This window comes from Neodiprion lecontei, chromosome 5, assembly GCF_021901455.1.
Source record: "Neodiprion lecontei isolate iyNeoLeco1 chromosome 5, iyNeoLeco1.1, whole genome shotgun sequence".
Lineage (NCBI taxonomy): Eukaryota > Metazoa > Arthropoda > Insecta > Hymenoptera > Diprionidae > Neodiprion > Neodiprion lecontei.
In genome coordinates, this window is record NC_060264.1 from 8,394,023 (window position 1) to 8,415,802 (window position 21,780).

Below are 21,780 nucleotides of genomic sequence, written 5' to 3' on the forward strand. Positions count from 1 at the left end.
TCAGAATATCAACTCAGTTTTTACGTATCACATCGTCGTGTTTTGTTATTTATTATATATACACGGAGAGATACTTTTCTCAGAATAATTCTACCGAAATAAATATTTTTATCAGTTTCAAAGGAGTAATTTGGTAAATTCATGTTTACTTTTCGTTAGTATGAAGATAAAAAATGCCTGGAATTGCTTCAAAACTGTTGTTTCTAAATTCTTCGGTAACTTGAGAGATTCTAATTATACAAATATTGCACAAGAAATGTCAAGCAACTGTAAAAACTTGGCGCGAAATATGAATCTGAAAGTTCACTTTATATTAGATTCGCGCTAGTTTTTATGTTGTTTAGGTATCGTAAGGGGGTGGGGGTGGTGTCTAATATAATCCTGATTTTATTTATAAATTCTACCTTCTCGAAGACCAAGATGCGCAGAAAAAAATCAGGGCAAAAAAAAAAAAAATCTTCTCTGATGAGCTACGTAGGTAATATTCTTTGATAAACTTTAGACATTAAATAAAAAGTAGAATTTTTCATCTTAATATTGCTTTCTTAAGTCATGTATGAAAATGTCGATAAAATAAGTAACTAGAGCCAATTTCGAAAAACTGCGCCAACTTCCCGCAACAAAAACACTGCTGAGCAGTGTAATTAAACCTTTAGATATAGTTTTATTTCATTCAACTTGTAGTTTGCATCTATTTTCCAATTAAACACAGTTTCAGTTAAATCTGCTGAATGTGACGTGGTGCATATCATACGAAAGTCGTTTTATATTACATTCAGGAATATTAAGTCTCCAGTAAAAGAACTTTCAGAAAGAACAAAAACGCAGACCTGTGTTATCCTTCTTATCGTCAACGTTGTACCTGCCATGCAGTTAGAAGCGTGACGTTGTAACGGGCTTAAAGTTATTACGCTCAGTAAATTGTCGAGATTTGTAACACCCGATGCTCTTCTGAACATCTGCGTTATACTTGATATATCCAAAATAATAGAAAAATTCATAAAAAATTGAATATCTCGCTGAAGGGATCAGCCAAGATTTCCAGGTTTCGTTTTTTCCATCTACGAACATGCTGAGAACTTTCTGTTTTACCCCCAATTTTCGTTACAAATTTCTGTCAAACTTTACGCAGCACGACGCTCACCGTGTCCAGGTCAGAATTGAAGCTGGGAAAATTTCCGGGTTATCGATTGTCGGGTGAAAGGCCTGCTCGTAGTGATCGGGTGTGTCCCGAGTTTGCGCCCTAGTTTTCTCCGGGTTTCTGCTAATACGCATACCTAGGTAGATGTAATTCCAGACGACACTCGACTAGCTCCAGGAGTAACATTCGGTGAAGAGTTTTGCGCATCTACCATGATGCACCACGTGGTGTCTATCGCGCCGTTTGCCTGCGGGTGCGGAAAAATCAAGACGAAAAGAATCGCAAGGAGGAAAATCGTCGCGATCGCTGGCGGAAAATTTGCGCCGTCTTTCGTTTCCCCCGAATGTCCCGTATCGTGGAATGCCGTTGCTCACGTTTCCTACTCGCTTCTTCCTTCCGGTTTGTCGGCATCCTGCAAAACCTTCCGCCAATCTTCCTCATCTACAAGGTACGACGCAACTTCAAACGTATAAATTTACAGTAGTTGCGTGAACGGGAAATTACGGGGGATTAAATTTTTCCGCAATTTTTATACATATATGTATATATCCGATTGTGTTCACGTATGTAGATACCTACGTTTCTTGCGAATTTAATCGCGGCTTGTGGCTTCTTTGTTTACGGACAGATTCTATGCTGTCGCGATCTTCGATCCGTGCATATTTCGTTTCGTAACATTTCTCGCGTGCTGTCTTACAATTATCGTTATACTCGCATCCGCAGGATGGATAAGAGGTTGCGATTACGATGAAATTATTTCCGTATTTCCGTAATGTTTGTCGCATTTTTTTATTGTTTCATTCTACATTATTGCAGCACGATTTCCAATTTTACTCAGTGAAATTGTTAAGGTGAAGTTTATTTAGCAGGCATTTAAAATTTCATGCGAAAGAACGCGAATTTTTCATGATAAAAAATTAAATTACTGTTCTACTTCTTATAAATATCACAATTCGTCGTGTGATTCATTTTTAAGTTTCGCAGGATGATTGTACAATTATTCTGCGAAATTCCGAAATGGGCAAAAAATTCCTTCCTGCTTTTTTTTTTTTATCACTCTTTTAAAATGAATCATTTTAATGGTAAGAATATCGCTTCGAGGGTGGTCTCGTTTTAGTAATAACTTCACCAGCAGTGGAACGTCTTGAAAAATCGCTTATAGCTGTAACGAGATGCCAAGATTGAGCGTATATTTACTTCGCGTCTTCATTGCATGTAAAGTAATTTTTTTGCACCTATAATTACGCTACCTTTATACATGCCTACATCGTATATGTAGCTGGTACGTTGTATACTCGTATCTCGAGGTTACCTTAAGTGTGCGGCAAAAACAAGAAATGCATAGCCGTAGAGCCGTGGGAATTCGGAGAGCCTGTCAAATCAAAGTCCGAGTCATAAAACTTCAACCCATGTAATCTGCAGGGTGTTTAAAAATCAGACCCAAGTGCTGGATGTCTTCCATGTTTTTTTTTTTTTTTTGTTACGGATTAAATTTTTCATGCAGACTTCTTAAGAGGTCCGTTGGCAGAAAATCGAACCTTTCATTGATTTCATAACGAGATAGTCGTAAATTGAAAATTTGTCGAATCAGTATATTCGTGAGCTGTGAAGATCTCTTGACAAATACGAAAATACGAAGTAATGGAATGATAAATAAAATTTATATATCGATATTTTATTTCAAATTACTTTCAAAATAGTTAAAAATTTAATCGATCAATTCCATTTCACCCTACGACGGTTTGTTTTATTCAGGAGTCTATGCATTTTACAAATTCAATGCAACATATTCTTTTTCGATACTTAATTTAATGTTGTCGTTTATCGATCATGATCAATATCGGTACAGTGTTTTCAATGAATTGATTGAAAATAGTTTTCCGAAGAAAACGAGCTATTGTAGGATGAAATCGAACGAATTAATCTAACGGACTTTTAACAACTTTTAAGCGATTTGAAACGAATTATGAAAACTAAGCTTTTGTCTATAATTCCAGTACTTTCTATTTTTATTTTTCAATTTTAAAGAGCTCTCCTTAGTTTACGAATATAACAATTTCATAAATACTCATTCTTTGACTATCTCGTAATTCAATGAATAAAACGTACCGATTTCTGGCCAACCAAACGTCGTTTATGATAGTAACAATGAATTCAGTAAATAACTTTGAAAATTTTTAAAACCTAAACCTAAAAGAATATCTAACGTTTATGACTTTCGAACATGTGAAGAATAATTATCATTTGCGTCCAATCGGCGCACAGATCTTTTCATCTACGACGACTAATCTCTCTCCCCGCGCAATGAATTATACATCCTCGACTTAATCGGGCGCTTATATTTCTCTGTTTCAGAAAAATTGTGGGCACAAGTCCATCCGGAGTGATAAGGTAAACCGCCGAGAGCTGCAGACTGAAGTCTGATTGCCCCATGCAGTCATCCATTTGAAGATCTTATCCGAGAGGGAAAGGTAAACAGACATAAATGCATAAACTAACGCGTCGGTGGAAAGGTCCCAATTTAAATTCCGTACGGAGTATGTAGTATATTTTTATAAGCCGAATTAACTACGTCGTGACGTCGTCGTCGTCGTCTTCTGCGTCGTTGAAATGCTCACGGGAAGTTATTAAAATACAAATGTGACCCCGCATTGAGCAAATACGCCCAAAAGTTTAACCCCAAGTCTGTCTCTCTCTTCTCCTCTCTCTGAACAGAAAATCTCTCTTTAAACATTTCAGATAACAAAAAGCTGAGCCAAGAAACAAAGAAAAAAAAAAGCGCAATGGCGGCCGAGGAGGGTCCCAACTTGTCGGGGGCCCGAAGCGGGGCCCGGGCGACCCTGAAACGGCCCCTCAACGCGTCTAGCGTCATGCAGGGAATCGGTGGCACCCTGGAGGACAAGAGCAGCGACTACCTCTGCCCGATATGCTTCGAGGTGATAAACGAGGCGCACATAACGCGGTGCGGACACACATTTTGCTACCGCTGCATAGTGCGATCGCTGGAAGTGAGCTCGAGGTGCCCGAAATGCACCTTCGCCCTCGGCCAGCAGGACATTTTTCCCAATTTCCTGCTCAACGAGCTCATCGCCAAGTACAAAACGCGGTTACGAGGAGTCGCGGAGTTGAGACGAGGCCGCGGGGACTCGTGGATAAACGGCGACGAGGTGGGATCCTCGTCTTTTATTCCGTCGAACGATGGTCTGCGCGACTTTGTTGCGTCTGAAAGCGCTCACCTTAGCCTCTCCGACGTGAACGTGATGTTGGAGGTCCTTACGCAGAAGAAACTGCTCCTTGAGGCGGAGTCTTGCGCCTCGCAGAACAAGCTTCTCCACGAATTTCTCAAACATCTTCTCCGTCGAAAGGAGGAACAGCGTAACCAGCTGACGAAGGAGGTCGCTTTGATCAAGCGTGACATGGCCGAGGTCGAGAAGATTCTCAGGGACATTCAGAGCCGATGTCCTCGCGTCGAGGACCTTAACGCATCCAGCGAAACGGACACCGCTCAGGTCTCGGCGATTAAAAAAGAGATGATCAGCCTGTTGGGGATGATAGACTCCGCGATGCAGAGTGACGGTGGGGACGAGGCTTTTCCTACCGTTGCAGCGCGAACTCCGACTGGCTCGGTTCTCGCGCTGAGGAGGAAGCGGATGCACGCGCACTTCGACGACTTCGTTAAGTGCTACTTCGACTCACAGGCGAAGGAGCTCCACTTTGGAAGGGATAGAGCGGCGGCCGCAGCGAACCAGGGATCCTCTTCAGGGCTGAACGTCTTCAGGGAAAACCTGGTAAAGTTCTCAAGATACAGCGCTCTGCGTCAACTCGCTACGCTCAACTACTCCTCGGATATATTCAACAGCTCGACCATCGTCTCGAGCATTGAGTTCGACAAGGACAGCGACTTCTTCGCGATAGCCGGGGTCACGAAGCGGATAAAGGTCTTCGACTACGGTGCCGTGATTCGTGACGCGGTCGACATCCACTATCCCTGCGTCGAGATGGTATCCAGCTCTAAGATATCCTGCATATCGTGGAACTCGTACCACAAGGCGTTGCTCGCTTCGTCTGACTACGAGGGTACCGTTACCGTCTGGGATGCCGAGACTGGTCAACGTACCAAGGCCTTTCAGGAGCACGAGAAGCGGTGCTGGTCCGTAGACTTCAACGACGTTGACACACGGCTGATAGCTTCTGGCTCTGACGACGCCCGCGTAAAGCTCTGGTCCCTTAACGTTGACCACTCTGTCGCCTCTCTGGAAGCTAAGGCGAACATCTGCTGCGTAAAGTTTAACCCCCGAAGCTCCTGCCACCTGGCCTTCGGCTCCGCGGACCACTGCGTGCACTATTACGACCTCAGAAACATGAAGGAGCCGCTCTGCGTGTTCAAGGGTCACCGGAAGGCAGTGTCCTACGTCAAGTTCATTAACGGCGAGAACATCGTTTCGGCAAGTACCGACTCGCAGCTCAAGATGTGGAACGTAAACAGTCCTCACTGCCTCAGATCTTTGGTAGGGCACGTTAATGAGAAGAACTTTGTCGGTTTGGCGACAGATGGCGATTACGTCGCATGTGGATCGGAGAACAACGCACTCTATGTTTACTACAAGGGACTATCGCGGCAACTCTTCTCCTACAAGTTTGACGCAGCCAGGAGTGTCCTTGAACTTCAGGAACGCAAGGAGGAGGAGACCAATGAGTTTGTCTCGGCCGTATGCTGGCGGCAGATGTCAAATGTTGTCGTGGCGGCCAATTCTCAGGGGATCATCAAGATCCTCGAACTTGTCTGACCGACTTCCGGCAGACCCTGATGTGCCGCCGCCATTGCCGCAACTTTACCGCCCGGGTTCTGCGGATTTTGCATCGACCGTGGGATCGGAGGGAAGAATGATTGGTGGAAATAAGCTGCCTGGTGTGCGGCACAATTTTCGGAGTGGTTGGACTATCGATTGGTCGCTCAACGACTTTCGAGGATATTTTTACGGACTCGAAACAGGAGATTGTTAACAGCCGAGAAAAGTTTTTTATGTTCATTAGCGATGCCTGAACATGGAATTAATCGTGACGCTACCGGATATGACGAGACTTGCACGTTATTTCGATTGGGAATCGACTTGCGAAGCAACGAGCCACCCGGAAAGCCGCGGACAGAGTTCAATCTCTGGAGGAAGAAGGTGAATAATCAACGGTGGTTTATTTTCACCTCGCTTACGGTCTTTTGTTGTCCAAAAACGATTTCATCGATCAGTTGGGTGTCGAAAGATACAAAAAATTTTACATCAGTAATAGCGAATTATGTCCAACTACAAGGAAATTGTCAATTATTGATATCCAATAGGTTTATACTACGAATTGTAAAAATAATGCTGTCGTATAAGATGTCGGTACAAAAAAAAAAAAAAAAATCAATCATCGTTTAACAGGACAGTAATTCTACTGAATTTGTATCCATGAAAAGACAATCTCGAAATTTTTTGGACTTTGTCAAAAAGAACTATAAGTGCCAAAATTTGATTTTGAGTCATTTTTCGCCACTCGTAATGACGCGATGAAATTTGCATTGAAATCGCGAAGGATATCAACAGAGAGAAAAAGATATTGCCCTACTCCAATTTTTACAATACATATTATTATAAACATTGATACTTGAAAAGTTTTCACGGGTTGGATTTTTCGTATTTAAAACTTTTTTTTATCGACAAGATCACTTAAATTCTAACAATTAGAAAAAGTCGTCTTCTATTTACGATTTTGTAATTAATTTCTTTTTGAATGACGTCAAGTCCATTAAACCCTTATTGATATGTATCTAGCAAATAAATTTTTTCTGTCATTTTAGCAGGTGCTACATCTCATTCAACGACACTATCGAGTTTCTCTTATCGCAGGGACGGAAACCTAACAAAGATTTCTCGAATGAATCTGCACAAAAATACGAGATTGAAGAATGAAAATAACGGAGCAGGAAAGAAGAACATGAAATTCTTGATATCGAAAATCCGTATAACCGTATTCATAAGATTATGAAGCAATATTCAACGGAATATTATTCCGAGTGTAGGTACTAAGCATGTATTATAGCTTTCTTGTAAAAATTGTTTTTCGAAACTTATCCTTGATTTAGAAAAAGAATGAAAGTGAAATATTTAACTCCTTTCTTATATTTTCAACCGACGTAACACTTTCCATACAGAGATCGATCACATTTCATTGAATGCAAATCAACACTTGACGTAAATAATTTGCGAATTTTAATCACAATGCTGATAATTTATCTTCTTAAGAAAATATACTGGGATCGTTGTTCTTCTCGGTTTCTTGTACATGTCAAGAAACAAGATCGCGTTTCTCTGCATCACTTTAGTTTCCTTCTTTTTTTTTCCACCGATTTTTGTCCGGGTGTTGATTTACGCCGAGAAATAAGCACCCTCCGTTCGTCTCTTGCTATACACGAAATTTGCAAATCAGCTTGGCGAGGAAGAAAATACCAGTGTTTATCACTCGCCCTGTGTAATACAGATAGCAAACAAGACACCGACGCGAAACGCTCCTGCAATCTCGTGTGTATAATTACCTCGGTATACAACAGAGATTGGCTCAAACCTACGTTCATAAAACCCTATATATCCGTAAGGATTAAACCACATCTTTGGCAACAGGCCGCATATCAAAGGAGGTGCATAAAAGTAAAGGTGCGGATAAAATAAAGGCATATACTTTATACTTTATTTCGAAATTGCGTGCCTGCCGGTAAGCTGCGGGATCGGACGGATACGTATGTAAATGCAAAACACACGTAAACGCAGAACCCACGCGAGGCATTCGCGAATCAAGGATAATTCGCCTACAGCTATTCAACAGTACCACGCCTTGCTGCACTCACAAGCTGAAGTGATTCTTCCCCCCGGGCACGTCGCAGGAACAGGGCTAATTTACTCTCATTCTCTTGGAAGTTGAACGAATTGGAAATACACGTGAAAAATTGATCCGGTTACGTTTAATCTTCACGTTTAAAGGTCGAATCGGCTGACGGTTTGAGTTAAAAATTAGACAGGGAAGAAAAGAATACTTTATTCCCGACCCAACCATAATGTCAACTTTTTTTACCTAAAAAAACGGGACGAAAGTGGCACACTATTCCTTCATAATTTTTTTCCCTCATCTCAGGGAAAAAAGTAGCACTTTATATCACATTTCCCGCATTTGCCTAATAAGCCCATCCGCGGGAATAATCTTTGACTTTATTCCCTTGTTACGTAATGTACTATTAAAAATCCTCCACCAGTATTATTTGCGCCATTTATGGTGCAGCCTGAATGAAATAATACTTCTATCTATGGTAGAAAAACGAAACTGAAAAAATTCGAATAACACAAGCTAAGATATTAATGATTTGATGAGAATTTTCATATTTAGGACAAGCTAAATGATTAAACTCTGGTTTTTTTCATGCGATGTTTCTTATCAGATTCTAACGCAAATGCAATTGTTGAGGAATATTTATTATACCGTATTTGCACAAATATATTTATGTCCATGGTGAACAAAATAAGCTCAGAAGTGATAGAATCGGATCGAAAATAGTAGAGTATAATCATTTTGAACGTTTTGATTATTATAAACCTTTTTTTAAATTGTTGACATGTGAGCGTGTATTATTCGAATCTGCTCAGAATCGTTTTCATAAATAACAGTAGCTGTTGTTTTATTCGTTTCCACCATCATTGGAGCAATTAACATTGCTGGAGATTGTTCAAACGGGCTTACCTCTTTTCCTAATTTTAAATAATACGGTATCGTCCATTCATTTTTAAACGAAAAAATTTACACAAGTATACCGTCTGTGTGTTCACTCTTAATTTTTTCATAATGTTCTTCATTATTTTCCCACATTCTACACCCATAACCATAAACGTAGACATTGTGCGTATACGAAACGGTTTGAAGAGCGCGTAATTACGACAGGTACATAATTATTATCAAACGATTTCGTAAATTTAACCAGGTGTATCATTAAGCGAAACAGCTTATTTTGTTAAAGCTCAGGCTTACGCGTATAATTAGTAAGACTACCGCGTACGACTTGCCCGTCGATTACCGTCCTTTTGTAACTCAAAATGCTACGGAGGACTTGGACCCTCTGATTTATCGTTTGACTCTTCCTGCAGGCATTGAATAACGCGTAAAGGCGTGAGACGAGAAGCGCATACGTAGCTGCCCGAGTAATTGTCGAGGGTTGTTTTTTCTTTTTCACCACACTCTTATGTATAACGTTCCTGCTTGAATCGCTTTCAAAAATGTTAAATCTACTTAGGTATATCTAGATTGCCTTAGTCTGTCGGTGATTACAAAACTATAACTGAATATATAAGCGGAAACCGAATTTTATAACAAATCAAACAAGTATTTGTACAAAAATAAAAGGATTTAGATACTAGGTGGTTGCGTAAACGAGGTTCATAAAATTCTGCAAAATGATGAAAAGATTTCTTATATATGACAAAATTCTGTTCCAAACGACTGAAAATTTCAACTTAAACTGACATTTGTTCTGTATTTGTGGGAATAAAAACGAATACCTACAAGTTGATACAGTATCGATGGGAATTTGAAAAATCGGCTAATTCCCGACCATTGTAAAGATTTATACAGTCGATTACTATGGCCGAATTATAAATCGTAATTTTGCTCATTAACCAACCGAAACCTCTTCTCATTTTTCCAATCACTGCGATCGTGAACACATTTTTTCTCCTGTTTTTTCATTTCATCATCGCCTTGATGCGAGAAGAATAAAAGCTACAATTTCAATTCCTAAAAAAATACATGTATGTAGAAAAAAAGCTGGGAATTTTTATTTAAACGAAATTTGAAATGAGCGAAAGAATTTAACTCGAGCAAACTGCATGTCGACCATGTATCCCGTTCAAAAATTAGTATCTCTTGTGCAGATAGTCATTAAATGCGGTGAATCCCAGAAAATAAAGCGTCGTTACCGCGCCTCGTATCAGGAAGTAGGTAAAGCAGTGAAATACCGGGTATTGTAGTAAATCAGATAAGTGTGTGAGTAATTATCGAACGAGAAAATCGTCGGTATTCCGATCACTCAGATGATAAGGTAGGTGCGCTTTGACAAAGCGCAATGCGCGATCACGTGCTGAAGATTGTGCAAGGTAATAAGGCGAAGATGAAGAAGTGAGATAAGGGATCCTTTGTTCGCAGTGTTTTAGTGACACACCTGCGAAGCGTTCAATGCTTACTGTTGTACGAAAGAAAATAAGCGAGGAGTAAAAAGGTGCACAAAAATGCAACAGGTGAAAAAAAAATATATTTCAGATAAATATATCGTGCCTTGCGATGACGACCCCTGTAGGAAAACTCGACGAGATAGCTGATCTGACTTTGAGTGATGTCTTTAGATAGCCGATGGCACACCCTGTGTAGAAAGAAAAATAAGCACGCACGCAGGAACTCGTGACTTGTTTGAGGAGGTCGGTGAGTCATAAATCCATGGTTTTTATTGATTTTATTACCAGATAGTCGTACGTTGAGTATTTATTAAATTATCATATTCCGAAGCTCATGTAGTAATTAGAATTTGTAAGAATAAAAAAAAATAGAAAAAAACTTATATCGAAGATAAAAAGCTCAGACATGTTTCGTTTCAAATCGCTTCGAATTGGTTGAAAGTCTATTATGGTAAAAAATGAAAATAGTTAAGGACCGAGCGGTAACCGGAACTAAAAATTTCTCTCAGTCTGGAAAATTCCAATGCTGTTGTAATAAATCGGTGCACACGATCTACGCGAAGATTACAGCCGCAAGTAGCCAGCCAACCGCTGCCTAAACAATGTTTAGTTTTGAATATTCTAAGCAGAAGCGAAGCTTGTCATCCCTCACGATTCATCATCCACACACGCGGCTTTAAAGCTACCGAAGCCGCGATGCAACGTGCCGTGAACTAGTGGCGAGGATGAAGCCTGACACGAAACGCATTGCTCTAAAAATATCCCGGACTGAGCTTACGTTGCGGAAAATAGAGTTTTATACTGCCTGCGTGTACCTGTATGTTCTAAAACTGGCTCAACTTGCGCATTTGAGACGCGTTATTACCGGTTGCAGGAAGAATCGCAGTACTATTTGAGCATTAGAGTGTTTCGGAAAACAATAATTAGCCGTTTTCCACCATGGGACTTCCCAAAAAGTTTGTTTAGGTTAAAAGACAAGTTCTAGCAAAGAAGAGCATTCCACGTTACGTGGAAAATCGCGCTCGGTTGATTTTTCACTTTTATAAATTTTTTCAAATTCACGGAGAATTGTGGATAAAAATTTTTTTTTGTTGCTCACAACGGTCATAATATATCAATTTACATCGCTACGAACACCGACATTTGTAATATTAAGTCTACGCACGATTTTTTCATTATATTAATTCAATCTTATAAAATAGTTATTGTTTAACATGAACTGTTAATTTAGGATAGAATAAGATTACTGATTGATGTATCGTTTTGTTACGGATCGTGATCTTTGGGCTGAATATAAATGTCAGGAAAGAAATAATAATTGAAGTGCTGCGACGTGTTTTTTCGAAAATTCCAAAAAATGTCAAAAATCAAATGACCGCGATTTTCCAAATAAAGTAGAACGCTCAATTTTTTCACAGAATCTTTCTATTAACCTAGACAAACTTTTTGGGGGGTGCTACGGTGAAAAATCGTTAATCATTTTTTCTGTACCACCCTAGTATGCACATATTGGAACAGAAAGAAGATGAACTTGAACTTGTTGTCGGAATTGCGGTTTGCAGATTTCCGCGTCATTTCCGATTTGCAACCACGATTTGATAAGAAGTCTATTGTTGATGCGTAAGTTGTGGAAGTCAAAATTTATCCTACATCCGTTTTAACCACATCCTCTATTTCACATCGTAATTATAAAGTCGCGTCATCGTATCATTAACCACGATATGATTTCGCAGTCCATGTCACGGAAGATAATTCCGGTCGTTATTTACAATGTCGACGTTTGCCCTAAGTCGGGATTTCCATTTAACCACGGATTTAATCGTCCAGCCTCTCGGGCCTCTGAGTTAATCTGCTTACCGTATATATCCTCCATCATTCATCCTCAAAACCCTCGAGGCTCTTTTGCCACATGCATAACGGATTACGTAGGGCGTATCTTTCTATCGTTATTTACTCGTTTAATAAATGTCCATTTTATACTGTCAACACGTCGTAGCTTCACCGGAGATTGCTCCGACTTCACTACAATTCGCAAAGTGTCTTGACGTTCGATTTTCGACTCTCGTAGATGGGGTAATAATTGGAGAGAGGAATAAAAAAAGGCTATAAGTGCCATTTTTTTTTTTAAATTTAATTTAACGTCCTTCTCTCTTTTTAAATTCTTTTCTCCGCTTCGTACGGACTCGAATTTTGCCCTTAAACATACAGAAAATTAATTCTCTGCAGCGAATTATTTTCTTCAGATTTTCGTTAGTCTGCATTCCAGATAATTGTCACTTTATAGTATGTAATGAATTTTTTTATTCGACAATTCGTCGAATTTATCGCGTATCAGTATAAGTCTAAATGCAAGAAAATCGTGTGAAAATTGTGCACATGGGTGTGAGTACAAAAACGGAACCATCTAGGCTTATCGTTTAAAAAAAGAAAAAAAAAAAAATACGGAATACTCATTATTCGCAATAAGATGAAGAATAACCGAAGTTTCATATTCACTCTTGAAATATTGTAAGGCCACAACAAATCTGAAATGATTCGTAGTAAGAATTAATTGCGTAGTTGATATACGATGATAGGAAAAATCGTGAGTCTATTCGGAAATAAGTTGAGATGGATGTAAAAACATTTATCTTTTTACTTCGCGCGGCAGTTCGCTTAATGAACCCGTGACGTAGTTGCGAAGACCTGGGCGCAGGTAAATTGTGGTTATAATTTACAGTGCGAGAGAAGAGAGGGGAAAAAGAAAGAAGATAAAATTGATAAAACAACGTCGTTAGTTCAACCATCGCTAAATTATAGACTCAGGTCCCTAGGGCAATAGAATAGCGAAAAAATCTATCGATAAGAATCTAGATAATCTGATGCAATCAAGTTTGTCGTTAGATACTTATAATTTAACCTACACGAGGATGGCGCATCGGATGCAGGCTTGCGATTAAATGTTAAAAATACAACAGGCCGATTATTCGATGGGAAAGCGTGGCTTCGATCAAATTGCACGACTCAAACTAATTCGACGTATACGGTATACGTCCGAAATTCAAAAAGCCGTTCAAAAACAAAAATTAGCAGAAGTTTTATAGATTTTTCTGCGAGATGAATTAATTACTCCGATCTCATAACAGTAACGAAGTTCATTCTTCGTAACTCCGAAGAAACGTATCCAATGTTTCAATATTTGTTAAAAGGACTTTGACACAGTATTTAGAAATTATTCTCTATAACGTTTGCTGGAATGATTTCGTACATCTCAAGTTGAAAAATGATGATTTCTTAACCGGTAAAATCATTTGAATTTGCTGAATTTTTTAACAGCTATTAGCGTGCTGTTAAAAACGGGGTGAAGAAATCAGGAGTAGAAGAAAAAAACTCGAAAAATGAAGCAAACAAATGTTTGGAAACAGTGTTTATAAATCCGAGATGTCGAACGGTGATCCGTAATTTTCTCGTTTATTCCCATCGAGATGAAAAGTGATTTTAGAAGAATCGTTGATGTTTCCTTTTTACACTGAGAGAAATTTTTAGTTCCGGTTACCGCTCAGTCCTTAACTATTTTCATTTTTTACCACAATCGAAAAATATAGTTCTAGGTACAATATGAAAATTAGTTTTCGAGCTGTTACCGGAAAGTCTAGTATTCGTTACTATTCTTTCTCATTACGATCACTGTTGCTATATTTTCTCGTAACTGTTGCGAAAATTTAACGATTGTGCAAGAATAAATTGACATTGACGCCTTATTTAACTAAAAAAGTAGAGTAAACCTCAAAAACTGATTTTGCGTAGGAATTACCAAAAAAGGATCGACAATAGCGCAAAATGGTTAGGTGTAAGTCGTTTTTCGTAATTCCAACAATATTCGAACAGTTATTTTAACGATACCTGTTTTATTAAATTTTTCCAGTTACTGTAACAAATGAAATTTCGCTCAGTGTATTGCCGAATGCGTTTTCGTAATTTCTCGACTCTCAAATCGAGCCAAGAAAGTCAGGGTGGGTCGGTTTCGTTTTTTGCGAACGTCGACACGACGGCTTGCAATTAGAGGCGACCGCAGCTCATTCCGCACGTGATGATGCTTCATAATTCCAAGCTCGAGCGTACCGCGAGCTAACAATAAGCCGTCGCTCGTCTGGTGCAAAGTGTCGAGTGCATCCGTAGAGTGAAGGGAGTGTGGGTGAAAATTTACAATTAGATGCGTGCCGACGATTTGGTCGATGCGTGAAGCAGAAGCGTCGGACTCGTCGTGTCGTCCGTACCTACGATTTCCTTCTACAAAATCCAAACTTGCCAGATCGTAATTATAACCGGCAAAAACTTGCTACAGTTTATTGATTCATCAGATTCTCACGAAATTATTAAGCATGTGCTATACATATATGGGGCATTCCGTAACAACTCAAGATCAAGATTCTAAGTCGATGTATCAATTTAGTTTTATCATTTTTTTTTTTTTCTGAAAGTACGCGACAAAAACGCGATCAAAATTTTTTAAAGAATTTTTAAGAGGGGATTTCATAACTTGAAATGATAAATAAAATGATTAACAAAAAATATATATTATTATTCGATTGCATTTTCAACATAAGAATGAACATAAAAGCTCATTATAATATTTTTCTGAATATACATTTTTCTGCCAAAAATGAAATCCAATGATAATGATGTTTTTTTTTTTTTTAATTTTTTTTATTTACCTTTCGAAGTTATGAAATCTCCATCTTCTCATAGGTTTCAAAAATTTAGTTATATTATGTAAGATTTTTCCGAATTTTTTCAGATTTCAAACAATGGTTTTGTTTTCCAGTTTTTAAATCGTACTTCAGATACGCTAGGTCGAAAAAAATTTTGAAAAAAATGCGATTGCGTTTTTCGTCAAGTACTTTCATACAAAAATTTATAAAGCGAATCTGACAATGAGATGTCGACTTAGAATCTTGATCGAGATGTCTTGGAATGCCCCATATGTATACCTATGTCCCTGGCGATGAGTTGAACTTTGAGAGCCACACGTCATAATCAAATGTGGGGCGGATGCAAAATACTACGTATTCCGGCAACATAAATTTAAATAACAAAAAATCCCCTTGTGCTTACTTGACAATGTTTAATTGTTTTCATTTCGTTACCATGATCGAAAAATATGTAACTTCCGCGTTCAAAATAATAATCTGTAATTAAAAACTTTAGTATGTGTTACTGTTCCATTTAATTATGACCACTGTATCATATTTTATTTTAACTATAGTGATGATTTGGTGCTGGTGCAACTAAACAGATTCAGTATTGCAATATTCAGAAAAGGTAGCATTGACATTTATAATCACACTGAACAGTTACTTGTACCAGATTGTCTTGTCATTCCAACAATACTCAAATCATTATTACAATGATATCTGTTTTACTAAAATTTTCCAGTAACTGTAATAAATGAAATTTCTCTTAGTGTGAAGAAAATATCGTCTTTGACTTAATACAATTAACTTTTTTACAATATTCGGAAATGTTCTTCTTACGATAAATACTCGGAGCATTCCTTAGTATTTTTACGTTTGCGTTTATAATATTTATAGCTTAGACTTTAGAATCGAAATCACGTACTTCCAAATTCTCCGGACATTAAGTTTTGTTAAATTGGAGTTCATATCAGGTTTGGATCTACTTTGCAGGATTTGTCTTAATCTATAAGTACGGTGGAAATTCAGTGCGTGGGTGGCCAAGAGGAATTACATAAACGAGGTCCGTTCCGTTTTATATACTGCGAGCACGTTTGTCTATAACGTCAATTATAGTAGGTGGCCACGCTTATTGGATGCAGAGATAGGCGCGTCAGTAAATAAAAAGCCAATGGGAATATAATTCAAAATTGTTTTCGAGTCATGCTTTCCTGTGACTTTTAAAATTAGCCAATTTGGATTACATCTAAAGAGAAAAAGACCATCCAGATGTTGTGTCAAAGACGATATCCAAGGAGTGGAAATATTGGATGTCTTTAAAATGGATGAATTAAACGATTGACTGGATTGTTTAAAAAGAAATAAGTGAGAGAACGTGAAACAGTTCCGATCGTATAAACTGAAGATTTTGCTGTTCTAACCGCTATGCTAGACTTGAAAAAAAATTTTTTTTATTTGTAAGCGCATTGAATACCAGTGACACAATATTCTGGCAAAAAATTAGAAAATTACTTGATATTTCGAAGCCATTTATATTTGAAACAGTATTTCCTGTCAATTGATTGCTGTTACAAATATTATCGGAGACATTGATCGTCGATTCACAGATATAGAATTGGTTTCTAATTGTTTTAGGAAACGTAATGTAGAACTGTTTTTATGGAATTGAGAACTGAACTGAATCGTTGTCCAATCTGTAATTCTCTACTCCTTTTCTTGAAAAAATCAGGACACTCGGTGTATAAAAATTCGAAAAATGTATAGTTTGTTAACGGTTAAAATTGGAAGATATAGATAAAAATGAAGAATTCAAGTATCTTAGAGCTGAAACTAGATTGTCATAGAGTATCATACGTGAGTCACATCCTGTAATAAATGCCATGGTCAGAATGAATGCAACATACGCGCTTAAATTATACTCTGCAGCTTGGGTGACGTTTGTAAAAACTATTCTACGCATCATCAAAAATAGAATGGGCACCATTCGAGCCGTAATTGTCTCCTTCAACGAATTACGTGTCCTGGTATTTTAACACCTGCGTCAGGTGTTTCGATTGACTTTCGCCTTGTTCATAAGGCAGCCGTACGTAATACGAATAATCGAAATTATGACTCTTCGGTCTTCGTACGGGCTATCGAATCGTCATTGCAGAATTGTCTGGCATGACTATGTATTGTTGAAATTTCAAATCGAAGTTACGGAAACATTCGACGATGTTATAAAATTAGATACTTCAAAATCCAAGACTTTTCCGGAACCAAAAATTCGTTTTTTCGGGAGCTTGTACAGATTCTTTTTGTTCGTAGATGAAATGGCAAAATAGAAATCGTGAACTTTCCGAACTTGGTATTTGTAAAACTTGTCCGTGCGCCTGAAAACGTTTTCGTTAAAAAAGAGACTTGATGGTGAAAATATGAAATTTCTAATTTCCGAAATATCTTCTATTCGAGAAAAACGATTGTCTTCATATTTCTTGGATTTACAAATGCAGCCATTTTCCTAACGTAACACCGTGAAATTATTGGATTTTCACCATGACGTTCTGATTATTTTTTTTATCAATAAAATAGCTTCGACAGTTTGGATTTTGGGTAAAAATAGAACTCGCTGTACAGATGAGCTGTTCACAGAAAGTTAACAACAGTACTAAATCAAAGGGATGGGTATAATTTTACGGTTTGGGCGTGTCGTCAATCCGATATCAAACAAGTCCGAGACGTTAACATAATGCATGGGGCTATGGGTGCGTTAATTTTCATCATGACAGATACAAAAAAGCTGGGTTTATTTCAGTCAGATATTGTATGATTTAGGATTAGATTTCCTGTGGTCTTATTTTACGGATGTAGCCAAGTTCAGCTTGCACGAAACGAAAAAGTGCCGAGACTTGTTGCATGGGGTTTTTACCTCTTCGACGGCACATGAACAGTATAAAAAAATACAAGTGTGGTTATTTACATTCCTGAACTATCTCCATTTTGTGTAACCATGGAAACGGAAAAACGTCTTCTGCAACGTTATAAAATCTTGTCGGTGAAATTTGACAGTTGTTCTATTAGAGTGAGAGCCCGCGACGCCCAGACCTTCGTTATATTATAAAAGCTGAAAATTCTTCTATATATGTCCCCTATACAGGTATAAGCAAACCCAGCCTATACAACCTGGGCCGCGGTGGCTTTGGCAGGTAACAGGTAGTAAAGGTGAGTAAAATTGTGTTTCAAATTTGTGATAGTATAAAACTTAGTTTTCATATATTTTAACTTACAATCATATTAGAAACCGCCTTGTCTATTGGTGGACACTTAGGACGGTAACAACCCCTTTCCAGACACCCTCACAGTCTGATTATTTATAAATCTACTTTCGTCATAGTATAAAATCTGACTTTTATACATGTTATTCAAAAAATTATACGAATAATGTTTCCACAATCCCCAGTCACTTTCGATGGTTCCCCTATCTTCCCTGACACATTGAAGTCTACTCCAGGCGTGCGCGCGATGAATATACATGTACGTTGGTGCGAGTGAAATAGCGCGATCTATACTCTAGATTTATCAAGAAAATTAATTATGTAGATTTATAACGGATTAAAAAAGTAAATTTTAAAAAAATAATGAAAAAAAAATGTTCATATCAACAAATTATGAAATCAACAATATAATAATGCGATTCATTACGCTATTAACTTTTGCAAATTATCATTAAATTTTTTATTCAACTAAAATTTGAATTTTCTCAAGTGAATTTTATGGAATCAAGTTGTGATTTAAGAAAGTTGTAAAACAACATCTATCGATAATTTTTTTTAAGTATTGTGCAGAAAATAATAAGAAAAATCGGCAGTTGATGATAAAATTCTAGAAGTTTGAAGTTAAGGAGATAAATTTGTATGTATGTTGGTTTTACTATAAGGAGAGAAAATAATTTAGATCGTAATGAAATCAATGGAAAAAGAATTAAATTATACTTTTAATTATAGCCATCACAAAACAAAGTAAAAAAATAAAGTTTCAAACATGTATTGTTAAATTAAAAAAAAAATTCAATTATTTCCATCGTCATCGTCGGTATATCCATTATCTTCATCACTGCTACTCCATTCTGTGGATTTGTCCTCATCAATGTCACTATCTTCAACAGCTTCTGTAATAATTAAAGCAATTTAGAACAATTATGAATAGCCGATAATTTGTTTATGAACATTGAACATTGTAACATACCTGACAAAGTTTGTAGAGAATCACTGACATAATTAGGTAGCTGATCTCCTTCAAACCATTTAAAATGGTATTGACCACTTTCCGGTACCCAGCCATTATTCTCAGGTTTACGTGAAGTAGGTTTACTTAAGTGAGCATTGTCCCAAATCGCACAAATATAATTAGCTCGTAAAAAATGCTGCAGTAGCTCATTTTTACAAGGTGGTAAACTGCTAGCATCAAAATTTCTCAATTTTTTTCGATTGAAAGCCTCATTGATATCAGATACTTTATACGAGTCTGTAAACATCTGAAGTCTAACAGCATCAACATCAATTACATTCCGAGCATTATATACACTGCATATATATTTCTGAATACTATTAAACACGTTCTTCCGTTCATCGCTGTCCTCCCTTAATTCGCTTTCGCCAAACTTAATAAAAGCTTTTTGGGACTCGTCGAATTTTTTTAATAGTTTATAAGGTCTCAATTTCCCTTTTCCAAATAATACCGGATTGTATTTTAATGGCGTGGAAACCAGGCAAGATTTTATCATCAACTGCCGATTTTTCTTATTATTTTCTGCACAATACTTAAAAAAAATTATCGATAAATGTTGTTTTACAACTTTCTTAAATCACAACTTGATTCCATAAAATTCACTTGAGAAAATTCAAATTTTAGTTGAATAAAAAATTTAATAATAATTTGCAAAAGTTAATAGCGTAATGAATCGCATTATTATATTGTTGATTTCATAATTTGTTGATATGAACATTTTTTTTTCATTATTTTTTTAAAATTTACTTTTTTAATCCGTTATAAATCTACATAATTAATTTTCTTGATAAATCTAGAGTATAGATCGCGCTATTTCACTCGCACCAACGTACATGTATATTCATCGCGCGCACGCCTGGAGTAGACTTCAATGTGTCTGGGAAGATAGGGGAACCATCGAAGTGACTGGGGATTGTGGAAACATCATTCGCATAATTTTCTGAATAACATACATATATAAAAGTCAGATTTTATACTATGACGAAAGTAGATTTATAAATAATTAGACTGTGAGGGTGTCTGGAAAGGGGTTGTTACCGTCCTAAGTGTCCACCAATAGACAAGGTGGTTTCTAATATGATTGTAAGTTAAAATATATGAAAACTAAGTTTTATACTATCACAAATTTGAAACACAATTTTACTCACCTTTACTACCTGTTACCTGCCAAAGCCACCGCGGCCCAGGTTGTATAGGCTGGGTTTGCTTATACCTGTATAGGGGACATATATAGAAGAATTTTCAGCTTTCATAATATAACGAAGGTCTGGGCGTCGCGGGCTCTTAGACTATATATTTTTGGTTTGCTTTATGAATTGCGCGTATTGGTAAACTGCTCGAAGTATTGACGACAAAACTTCAACAACACTGATCTTCCTTTGCATTGCATTTATTTGGGTAGTTTTCTTCACAAGAACTTTTGACTTAGAAATTACAAAATGAACTGGGATTTATTTCCAAAGATTACCTCGTCGATATTGATGCCCATAAAAGGAATCACGTATTGATTATTTAGTTTTCAAAATAACGAGAAATTTTCGAATCGGTCCGTTGTAAGCTACTTGAGTATACCGTTTTCCAGGTTCAAAATGTACATTTTACAGGTAACTTTTTACCGGCTTGTCGGCGATACATGATATTCGTTGTCGTCGTAAACGAGAAAATATTTATTACTATTCAAGGTATAACCCGAGGTGGTTGGCGGTGCTCGTTGGAGGTGGTTGGCGGTGGTTGCAGGTGGTCGAGGAAGACGAGGAGGAGAACAAGGATTTGTGCTCGGTGAGTGAAACATTTTTATAATATTTAATGGCAATTGTAATTATATTTTATCTGCAATTGATAAACTTGTCACGTTTACAATAAATTATGTCAGTTCATTTTTCACGCAAGCCCAAATTCAGTAGCTCTCAATGCGGACATAAAATTTCTATAATCTTTTAGAATGTTCTTATAACCTTTTTGGTCAAATATGTCAATGGGAAAATTACATTATTCCTTACACAATATTCTTGATGTGTTCTAATGATAGAAATATTTATTACTATTCAAGGTATAACCCGAGGTGGTCAGCGGTGGTCGTTGGAGGTGGTTGGCGGTGGTTGGAGGTGGTCGGAGGTGGACGAGGAGGAGAACGAGGTAGACGAGGATTTGTGCTCAATGAGTTTAACATTTTTATAATATATGATGCAGTGCGAGTAGGATCAGAAGTAGGATCAGGAGTAGGAGTAGGATCAGGCGAAGAAGTAGGATCAGGAGTAGAAGTAGGAGTAGGATCAGGAATGGGAGTAGGAATAGGATCAGGAGTAGATGTAGAAATAGGAGTAAAAGTAGGAGTAGTAGGAGTTGCAGTAGGATCAGGAGTAAAAGTAGGAGTAGGAGTAGGAGTAGCATCAGGTGTAGTATCAGGAATAGGATAAGAAGTAGGAGGGGTAGGATCAGGAGTAGGATCAGGATC

The 21,780-nt window shown here is 37.6% G+C and overlaps 2 protein-coding genes and 1 long non-coding RNA gene across 9 annotated transcripts in view; 2 read left to right on the top strand and 1 right to left on the bottom strand.

Moving 5' to 3' along the window:
- LOC107222122 (E3 ubiquitin-protein ligase COP1-like) overlaps nt 1-7,288 on the top strand; it is a 62,516-nt gene extending 55,228 nt beyond the window's left edge. For 3 of the 5 annotated variants that reach the window (XM_046740730.1, XM_046740731.1, XM_046740732.1), the window contains exons 3-5: nt 3,497-3,612; nt 3,881-6,312; nt 6,978-7,288. In XM_046740730.1, the coding sequence (XP_046596686.1) occupies nt 3,925-5,928 (2,004 nt within the window). In that variant the 5' untranslated portion in view covers nt 3,497-3,612; nt 3,881-3,924 and the 3' untranslated portion in view covers nt 5,929-6,312; nt 6,978-7,288. Of the gene's footprint in view, nt 1-1,289; nt 1,590-3,496; nt 3,613-3,880; nt 6,313-6,977 lie in introns of those variants that run through there. The other 2 variants (XM_015661351.2, XM_015661352.2) reach the window with 2 other exon arrangements.
- A 3,824-nt stretch (nt 7,289-11,112) lies between these two features.
- Nucleotides 11,113-21,052, top strand: LOC124294610. Its single transcript, XR_006904520.1, has 3 exons — nt 11,113-11,352; nt 11,886-12,006; nt 21,008-21,052. It is a non-coding gene; the product is annotated as an uncharacterized LOC124294610 (long non-coding RNA).
- Nucleotides 18,720-20,617, bottom strand: LOC124294609. 3 transcript variants are annotated; one of them, XM_046740595.1, is made up of 3 exons: nt 20,474-20,617; nt 19,284-19,572; nt 18,720-19,206 (listed from the first exon to the last, which is right to left on the bottom strand). In XM_046740595.1, exons 2-3 carry the CDS (start codon nt 19,570-19,572, stop codon nt 19,106-19,108), a joined length of 390 nt encoding a protein of 129 aa, XP_046596551.1. In that variant the 5' UTR covers nt 20,474-20,617; the 3' UTR covers nt 18,720-19,105. The 3 variants fall into 3 exon arrangements, with proteins under 3 accessions (XP_046596551.1, XP_046596550.1, XP_046596549.1); XM_046740594.1 differs by having other exon boundaries at nt 19,284-19,579; XM_046740593.1 differs by lacking the exon at nt 20,474-20,617 and having other exon boundaries at nt 19,284-19,939.
- Nucleotides 21,053-21,780: the final 728 nt, after the last annotated feature.